This window comes from Salmo trutta, chromosome 21, assembly GCF_901001165.1.
Source record: "Salmo trutta chromosome 21, fSalTru1.1, whole genome shotgun sequence".
In the NCBI taxonomy this organism is placed as follows: Eukaryota; Metazoa; Chordata; class Actinopteri; order Salmoniformes; family Salmonidae; genus Salmo; species Salmo trutta.
This window is the reverse complement of record NC_042977.1, coordinates 48,157,280-48,167,279: the sequence shown is the minus strand read 5'-3', so window position 1 is coordinate 48,167,279 and position 10,000 is coordinate 48,157,280. Positions and strand designations below refer to the sequence as shown.

General features: G+C 46.2%; 1 protein-coding gene across 1 annotated transcript in view; it reads right to left on the bottom strand.

The window, feature by feature from the left end:
* Positions 1-10,000, bottom strand: part of LOC115156478 (receptor-type tyrosine-protein phosphatase mu-like) — a 192,113-nt gene that overhangs the window by 94,579 nt on the left and 87,534 nt on the right. Inside the window, exon 2 of the mRNA XM_029703900.1 lies at positions 4,566-4,688. Coding sequence (XP_029559760.1) covers positions 4,566-4,688 — 123 coding nt within the window. The remainder of the gene's footprint in view (positions 1-4,565; positions 4,689-10,000) is intronic.

Here is a 10,000-nt window from a genome sequence, read left to right as displayed (position 1 = left end):
CAGTCAGCAAGTCAGCCAGTCAGTCAGTCAGTCAGCAAGTCAGCCAGTCAGCCAGTTAGCCAGTCAGCCAATCAGTCAGCCAGTCAGTCAGTCAGCCAGTCAGTCTGTCAGCTAGTCAGTCAGCCAGCCAGACAGCCAGGCTGTTAACCTGTCAGCCAGTCAGTCTGTCAGCCAGCCAGCCAGCCAGCCTGTCAACCTGTCAGCCAGTCAGTATGTCAGCCAGCCAGTCAGCCAGCCAGCCAGCCAGTCAGTCTGTCAGCCTGTCAGTCAGTCAGCCAGCCAGCCAGCCAGCCAGCCAGCCAGCCAGCCAGCCAGCCAGCTGCTGTGAGATTAGGCGTCAGATTGGAGAGAGAAACAATATGTATTAGTTTGGAGCGCTTCCTTTGTTAGAAACATGAAGAAAACACTGCTGCCGCTATCCACTATTCCATTAGTCTAATTCCTCTGGAGCTGTGTGGCTGTGGGTGTGTGTGTTTGTGGGTGTGTGTGTGTGTGTTTGTGCTTGCGTGCGTGTGTGTGTTTGTGTGTGTGTGTGTGTCTGTGTGTTTGTGTGTTTGTGGGTGTGTGTGTGTTTGTGGGTGTGTGTGTGTGCACATGTGTGTGCACGTGTGTGTGTGTGCGTGCGTGTGTGTGTTTGTGGGTGTGTGTGTGTGTGTGTTTGTGCGTGCGTGCGTGTGTGTGTTTGTGTGTTTGTGTGTGTGTGTGTGTCTGTGTGTTTGTGGGTGTGTGTGCACGTGTGTGTGCACGTGTGTGTGTGTGCGTGCGTGTGTGTGTGTTTGTGTGTGTGTGTGTGTGTGTGTGGGTGTTTGTGGGTGTGTGTGTTTGTGCGTGCGTGTGTGTGTGTGTGTTTGTGGGTGTGCGTTTGTGGGTGTGTGTGTGTGCACGTGTGTGTGTGTGCATGCGTGCGTGAGTGTGTGTGTGTGCGTGTGTGTGTGTGTTTGTGGATGTGTGTGTGTTTGTGGGTGTGTGTGTGTGCACGTGTGTGTGTGCATGCGTGTGTGTGGTGTGTGTGAGTCTATGTGCGTGTGCGTGAGTGTGTGTGAGTGTGTGTGAGTGTGTGTGAGTGTGTGTGTGAGTGTGTGTGAGTGTGTGTGTGTGTCTGCTGTGTGTTGTCTGTGGTGGTGACATCTCCTTATTTCACAATCAGATAAAGTGCGATCAACGCAGCATTAAAGGTATATGAGATATATGGGGTATTTGAGGTATATGGGGTATTTGGGGTATATGGGGTATATGGGGTACTTGGGGTATATGGGGTATATGGGGTATTTGAGGTATATGGGGTATATGGGGTATATGGGGTATTTGAGGTATATGGGGTATATGGGGTATTTGAGGTATATGGGGTATATGAGATATATGGGGTATTTGAGGTATATGGGGTATATGGGGTATTTGAGGTATATGGGGTATATGGGGTATATGGGGTATATGGGGTATTTGAGGTATTTGAGGTATATGGGGTATTTGAGGTATTTGAGGTATATGGGGTATATGGGGTATTTGAGGTATATGGGGTATTTGTGGTATATGGGGTATTTGTGGTATATGGGGTATTTGAGGTATATGGGGTATATGGGGTATATGGGGTATTTGGGGTATATGGGGTATATGGGGTATATGGGGTATTTGGGGTATATGGGGTATTTGAGGTATATGGGGTATATGGGGTATATGGGGTATTTGAGGTATTTGGGGTATTTGAGGTATATGGGGTATATGGGGTATTTTAGGTATATGGGGTATATGGGGTATATGGGGTACTTGGGGTATATGGGGTATATGGGGTATTTGAGGTATATGGGGTATTTGGGGTACATGAGGTATATGGGGTACTTGGGGTATATGGGGTATATGGGGTATTTGAGGTATATGGGGTATATGGGGTATTTGAGGTATATGGGGTATATGGGGTATTTGAGGTATATGGGGTATATGAGATATATGGGGTATTTGAGGTATATGGGGTATATGGGGTATATGGGGTATTTGAGGTATATGGGGTATATGGGGTATATGGGGTATATGGGGTATTTGAGGTATTTGAGGTATATGGGGTATTTGAGGTATTTGAGGTATATGGGGTATATGGGGTATTTGAGGTATATGGGGTATTTGTGGTATATGGGGTATTTGTGGTATATGGGGTATATGGGGTATTTGGGGTATATGGGGTATATGGGGTATTTGAGGTATATGGGGTATATGGGGTATATCAAATCAAATTTATTTATATAGCCCTTCGTATATCAGCTGAAATCTCAAAGTGCTGTACAGAAACCCAGCCTAAAACCCCCAACAGCAAGCAATGCATGTGAAAGAAGCACAGTGGCTAGGAAAAACTCCCTAGAAAGGCCAAAACCTAGGAAGAAACCTTGAGGAACCAGGCTATGAGGGTTGGCCAGTCCTCTTCTGGCTGTGCCGGGTGGAGATTATAACAGAACATGGTCAAGATGTTAAAATGTTCATAAATGACCAGCATGGTCAGATAATAATAATCATAGTAGTTGTCGAGGGTGCAACAAGCACGTCCGGTGAACAGGTCAGGGTTCCGTAGCCGCAGGCAGAACAGTTGAAACTGGAGCAGCAGCATGGCCAGGTGGACTGGGGACAGCAAGGAGTCATCTTGCCAGGTAGTCCCGAGGCATATGGGGTATATGGGGTATTTGAGGTATATGGGGTATATGGGGTATTTGTGGTATATGAGGTATATGGGGTATATGGGGTATTTGAGGTATATGGGGTATATGGGGTATATGGGGTATATGGGGTATTTGAGGTATATGGGGTATTTGAGGTATTTGGGGTATATGGGGTATATGGGGTATTTGAGGTATATGGGGTATATGGGGTATTTGAGGTATATGGGGTATATGGGGTATATGGGGTATATGGGGTATTTGTGGTATATGGGGTATTTGGGGTATATGGGGTATATGGGGTATATGAGGTATATGGGGTATATGGGGTATATGGGGTATTTGAGGTATATGGGATATATGGGTATATGGGGTATTTGAGGTATATGGGGTATATGGGGTATTTGAGGTATATGGGGTATATGGGGTATTTGAGGTATATGGGGTATATGGGGTATATGGGGTATATGGGGTATATGAGGTATATGGGGACCAATGTCTGTTAGTAACTGGCCGTGATATTGCAGAGATATACCGTATCTCCTTTAAAAGGTCTCAGGCCAAATGCTGGAGTGACGTCTCACCTTTACAACCCCTCAGTGGGTCAGGGTTACCTGCTCTACGTGTTTATGGAAGACAAACTCCAGTACAGACCTTACCTCAGGATTCGGGTCAATTTGAATTGAAGTCACTCAATTCAGGAAGTGAAACGATTTTTTTTAAATTGGAACCATGGTGACAGCATTTCCACTTCCTACCCCGCTAGTCTGAATGTGTAACCATGGTGACAGCATTTCCACTTCCTACCCCGCTAGTCTGAATATGTAACCATGGTGACAACATTTCCACTTCCTACCCCGCTAGTCTGAATGTGTAACCATGGTGACGGCATTTCCACTTCTTACCCCGCTAGTCTGAATGTGTAACCATGGTGACAACATTTCCACTTCCTACCCCACTAGTCTGAATGTGTAACCATGGTGACAGAATTTCCACTTCCTACCCCACTAGTCTGAATGTGTAACCATGGTGACAGCATTTCCACTTCCTACCCCGCCAGTCTGAATGTGTAACCATGGTGACAGCATTTCCACTTCCTACCCCACTAGTCTGAATGTGTAACCATGGTGACAGCATTTCCACTTCCTACCCCTCTAGTCCGAATGTGTAACCATGGTGACAGCATTTCCACTTCCTACCCCACTAGTCTGAATGTGTAACCATGGTGACAGCATTTCCACTTCCTACCCCACTAGTCTGAATGTGTAACCATGGGGACAGCATTTCCACTTCCTACCCCACTAGTCTGAATGTGTAACCATGGGGACAGCATTTCCACTTCCTACCCCACTAGTCTGAATGTGTAACCATGGTGACAGCATTTCCACTTCCTACCCCACCAGTCTGAATATGTAACCATGGTGACAGCTGGTGTGTATAGGGCCCTTTCTTGTTGGTCCAAAACGTTTGTTTGAGACTCATGATATATTGTGGAACATCCTATCAGTCCGATGGAGTTTTTTATGTGTGTTTTGGATTGTGTTTTGGATTGTGTTTTGGATAGGGTTTTGGATTGGGTTTAGGATTGTGTTTTGGATTGTGTTTTGGATTGGGTTTAGGATTGGGTTTTGGATTGTGTTTTGGATTGTGTTTTGGATTGTGTTTTGGATTGTGTTTTGGATTGTGTTTTGGATTGGGTTTTGGATTGGGTTTTGGATTGGGTTTTGGATTGGGTTTTGGATTGTGTTTTGGATTGGGTTTTGGATTGTGTTTTGGATTGTGTTTTGGATTGGGTTTTGGATTGGGTTTTGGATTGGGTTTTGGGTTTGTAAACAACCCTCATTTCCATCAGTGTCAGATAGTTGTCTTACCTTTGAGCATATAAACAAATGTGTTTTTACAGTATGGTGGTGTGACCAGGCTTACCTGTTGGCATCCAGGGGTCTGCTGTGGGCTTCGCTATGGTGTTGGCCTGTTCCCAATCTAGATCGTCCTCTCTCCCCTGGCTGTACCCGCAGGCTGCAAAAGGCTTGTCAAAGTCACAATCACCTGTTACAAAAGACAAAAGAGAATCATTCACAATTGATATTGTTCCTTCTAACACCACACTGGTAATGAATGAACACATACTCTACATTCATAACATTCTTCCTCAGCTTTCACTATTTTTTACCCCTCCCCCAAAAACATAGACATCGGTATTCATAATGCAATATGGCCGCCGATGCTGAGATGCTGAGATGGTGAGATGGCTAGATGGGGAGATGGCTAGATGGTGAGATGGCTAGATGGTGAGATGGCGAAATGGTGAGATGGCTAGATGGTGAGATGGCTAGATGGCTAGATGGTGAGATGGCTAGATGGTGAGATGGTGAGACGGCTAGATGGTGAGATGGCTAGAAGGTGAGATGGCTAGATGGCTAGATGGTGAGATGGTGGGATGTGAGATGGTGAGATGGCTAGATGGGGAGATGGCTAGATGGTGAGATGGTGAGATGGCTAGATGGTGAGATCGCTAGATGGTGAGACGTCTAGAAGGTGAGATGGCTAGATGGTGAGATGGTGAGATGGCTAGATGGTGAGATGGCTAGATGGCTAGATGGTGAGATGGTGAGATGGCTAGATGGTGAGATGGTGAGATGGCTAGATGGTGAGATGGCTAGATGGTGAGATGGTGAGATGGCTAGATGGTGAGATGGCTAGATGGTGAGATGGTGAGATGGCTAGATGGTGAGATGGTGAGATGGCTAGATGGTGAGATGGCTAGATGGTGAGATGGCTAGATGGTGAGATGGCTAGATGGCTAGATGGTGAGATGGTGAGATGGCTAGATGGTGAGATGGCTAGATGGTGAGATGGCTAGATGGTGAGATGGCTAGATGGTGAGATGGCTAGATGGCTAGATGGTGAGATGGCTAGATGGTGAGATGGTGAGATCTCTAGATGGTGAGATGGTGAGATGGTGAGATGGCTATATGGTGAGATGGCTAGATGGTGAGATGGCTAGATGGTGAGATGGCTAGATGGTGAGATGGCTAGATGGTGAGATGGCTAGATGGTGAGATGGTGAGATGGCTAGATGGCTAGATGGTGAGATGGTGAGATGGCTAGATGGTGAGATGGCTAGATGGTGAGATGGTGAGATGGCTAGATGGTGAGATGGTGAGATCGCTAGATGGTGAGATCGCTAGATGGTGAGATGGCTAGAAGGTGAGATGGTGAGATGGCTAGATGGTGAGATGGCTAGATGGTGAGATGGTGAGATGGCTAGATGGTGAGATGGCTAGATGGTGAGATGGTGAGATGGCTAGATGGTGAGATGGCTAGATGGTGAGATGGCCAGATGGTGAGACGGCTAGATGGTGAGATGGCTAGATGGTGAGATGGCTAGATGGTGAGATGGTGAGATGGCTAGATGGTGAGATGGCTAGATGGTGAGATCGCTAGATGGTGAGATGGCTAGAAGGTGAGATGGCTAGATGGCTAGATGGTGAGATGGCTAGATGGCTAGATGGCGAGATGGTGAGATGGTGAGATGGCTAGATGGTGAGATGGCTAGATGGTGAGATGGCTAGATGGTGAGATGGCTAGATGGTGAGATGGCTAGAAGGCTAGATGGCTAGATAGTGAGATGGCTAGAAGGTGAGATGGCTAGATGGTGAAATGGTGAGATGGCTAGATGGTGAGATGGCTAGATGGTGAGATGGCTAGATGGTGAGATGGTGAGATGGCTAGATGGCGAGATGGCTAGATGGTGAGATGGCTAGATGGTGAGATGGCTAGATGGTGAGATGGCTAGATGGTGAGATGGCTAGATGGTGAGATGGTGAGATGGTTTAATGGCTCGATGGCTAGATGGTGAGATGGCTAGATGGCTAGATGGTGAGATGGTGAGATGGCTAGATGGCTAGATGGTGAGATGGTGAGATGGTGAGATGGTGAGATGGCTAGATGGCTAGATGGTGAGATGGTGAGATGGCTAGATGGCTAGATGGTGAGATGGTGAGATGGCTAGATGGTGAGATGGCTAGATGGTGAGATGGTGAGATGGTGAGATGGCTAGATGGCTAGACGGCTAGATGGCTAGATGGTGAGATGGCTAGATGGTGAGATGGTGAGATGGTGAGATGGCTAGATGGTGAGATGGTGAGATGGTGAGATGGCTAGATGGTGAGATGGCTAGATGGCTAGATGGCTAGATGGCTAGATGGTGAGATGGTGAGATGGCTAGATGGTGAGATGGCTAGATGGTGAGATGGTGAGATGGTGAGATGGCTAGATGGTGAGATGGCTAGATGGTGAGATGGCTAGACGGTTAGATGGCTAAATGGTGAGATGGTGAGATGGCTAGATGGCTAGATGGCTAAATGGTGAGATGGCTAGATGGTGAGATGGCTAGATGGCTAGATGGTGAGATGGTGAGATCTAGATGGTTTAAAGTGAGACAAAGTAAAGGATTACAGCAGCCGACGAGGCAAATCAAATCAAATCAAATCAACACAATCAGCACAACACACATTACCATCGTTAGCCAACACGGCAGTCCAATTTCACTGTGTGTGTGTCTGTGTGTCTGTGTGTGTATGTCTGTGTGTGTGTGTGTGTCTGTGTGTGTGTGTGTGTGTGTGTATGCGCATGTTTGTGTGTATGTGTGTGGGCGTATGCGTGTGTGTGCATATGCGCACGTTTGTGTGTATGTGTGTGTGCGTATGTGTGTGTGTATGCGCATGTTTGTGTGTGTGTGTGTGTGTGTGTGTGTGTGTGTGTGTGTGTGTGTGTGTGTGTGTGCGTATGCGTGTGTGTGTGTGCGTATGCGTGTGTGTGTGTGCGTATGCGTGTGTGTGCGTGTGTGTGTGTGTGTATGCGCATGTTTGTGTGTGTGTGTGTGTGTGCGTATGCGTGTGTGCGTATGCGTGTGTGTGCGTGTGTGTGTGTGTGTGTGTGTGCACAACACACATTAGCGTCATTAGCCAACACGGCAGTCCAATTTCATGTCAGGCGTAGGCTACACGGTACCCTATTCCCTGTGGCCCTGGTCAACACTACAACCGCTGAGGCAGTCATTTGGACTGCTCATCAATTTAAATGTTTTATTACTCTGCCATTTCAAAGTAATGCCCCCTCCAGCCTTGACTTTTACTAAATCAGTCTATATAACACACTGTCGTTGCTAGAATCACTATCACAAACACAACTGGAGTTATAACCACTTTTAGGGGGACAGTTTTGCCCCTCCTTCTCCCGGCAGTACAGATGTACTGCCGGGATCCCTCTTCTGATCCCTCCTGTCTCAGCCTCCAGTATTTATGCTGCAGTAGTTTATGTGTCGGGGGGCTAGGGTCAGTCTGTTACATCTGGAGTATTCTCTTGTCTTATCCGGTGTCCTGTGTGAATGTAAATATGCTCTCTCTAATTCTCTCTTTCTCTCTTTCTTTCTTTCTCTCGGAGGACCTGAGCCCTAGGACCATGCCTCAGGACTACCTGGCATGATGACTCCTTGCTGTCCCCAGTCCACCTGGCCATGCTGCTGCTCCAGTTTCAACTGTTCTGCCTGCGGCTACGGAACCCTGACCTGTTCACCGGACGTGCTTGTTGCACCCTCGACAATTACTATGATTATTATTATTTGACCATGCTGGTCATTTACGAACATTTTAACATCTTGACCATGTTCTGTTATAATATCCACCCGGCACAGCCAGAAGAGGACTGGCCACCCCTCATAGCCTGGTTCCTCTCTAGGTTTCTTCCTAGGTTTTTGGCCTTTCTCAGGAGTTTTTCCTAGGGAGTTTTTCCCAGCCACCGTGCTTCTTTCACATGCATTGCTTGCTGTTTGGGGTTTTAGGCTGGGTTTCTGTACAGCACTTTGAGATTTCAGCTGATGTACGAAGGGCTATATAAATAAATTTGATTTGATTTGATTTGATGTAGGATCTTAATTTGAGCCAGTTTGCTACAGCAGGAAAATTATCCTGCAACAACAGGAAATGTGAATTATTATGTGGATGATAATTATTGGACATTTTTTGTAGGGGTTTATAAATTTTTTCGTGGAAATTTCAAAGTGGAAATTACACATTTCAGAAACCTTTTTATATCTCAAATAGACTACACTTTAAAAATGTCCTGCAACAGGGTGAACAAATGAAGATCCTACATCTATAGGGCCTGCTCCCCTCCTTCTCCCGATAGGTGAAGGTGCTGTGCCCCGTTATTGACACTGATAATTGCCTGGAAACTCTACTGAAACTAATTTCACACATTTGACAACAGATTAAATAAATGAAGGACAGTATGATGTTGATAAATAGGGAGAATTTGTGAGTTGATGATAGAGGGGAAGCGGACAATGCTTTCGGATCAGACGGCTGTAAGGAGGCTCTCGCCGCTGGTCTGTTGCTGTGTTCTACAACATGCTTGACTTGACTGCTATTTGGTATGTTTTGGTATTTTATTATGGATCCCCATTAGCTGTTGCAAAAGCAGCTACTCTTCCTGGTGTCACAAAACATGAAACATATTTATAGACAAGAACAGCCCAAGGACAGAACTACATTCATTAAAAAATATATTTTAAAAAAGGCACACGTAGCCTCCATATCAATACCAACACATACACACACTATCTGGGTCCAATAGGGGAGAGGCGTTGTGCCATGAGGTGTTGCTTCATCTGTTTTCTGAAACCAGGTTCCCTGTTCATTTGGGCATAATGAGATGGAAGGAACTTCCATGCAATAAGGGCTCTATATAACACTGTACGCTTTCTTGAATTTCTTCTGGATTTGGGGACTGTGAAAAGAACCCTGGTGACATGTCTGGTGGGGCGAGTGTGTGTGTCAGAGCTGTGTGTAAGTTGACTATACAAACAATTCTGAATTTTCAATACATTAATGTTTCTTACAAAAACAAGAAGTGGTCAGATAGAGGAGAGGCGCAGTCAATCTCTCCTCAACTCTTAGCCAAGAGAGACTGGCATACATAGTATTTATATCAGCCCTCTGATTACAATGAAGAGCAAGACGTGCCGCTCTGTTCTGGGCCAGTTGCAGCTTAACAAGGTCCTTCTTTGCAACACTTGACCATATGACTGGACAATAATCAAGATAAGATAAAACTAGAGCCTGCAGGACTTACTTTTTTTCTTGGAGTTGAACATCTGCTATCAATGCACATGGTGTTGTTCAAGCAGTGCATGAACGACACCATGCCTAGGAGATACTTCATCATGAATCTGGCACAACAGGCTACATGACAGACGTATAAGGACCGAGGCAGCAGAAAGGATTCAAAGCCAGCTGCTGCTGCGCGAGCTAAATTGCACACAGTTCCCGGGGAGGAGACAGTGCCAGGTGGCCAGA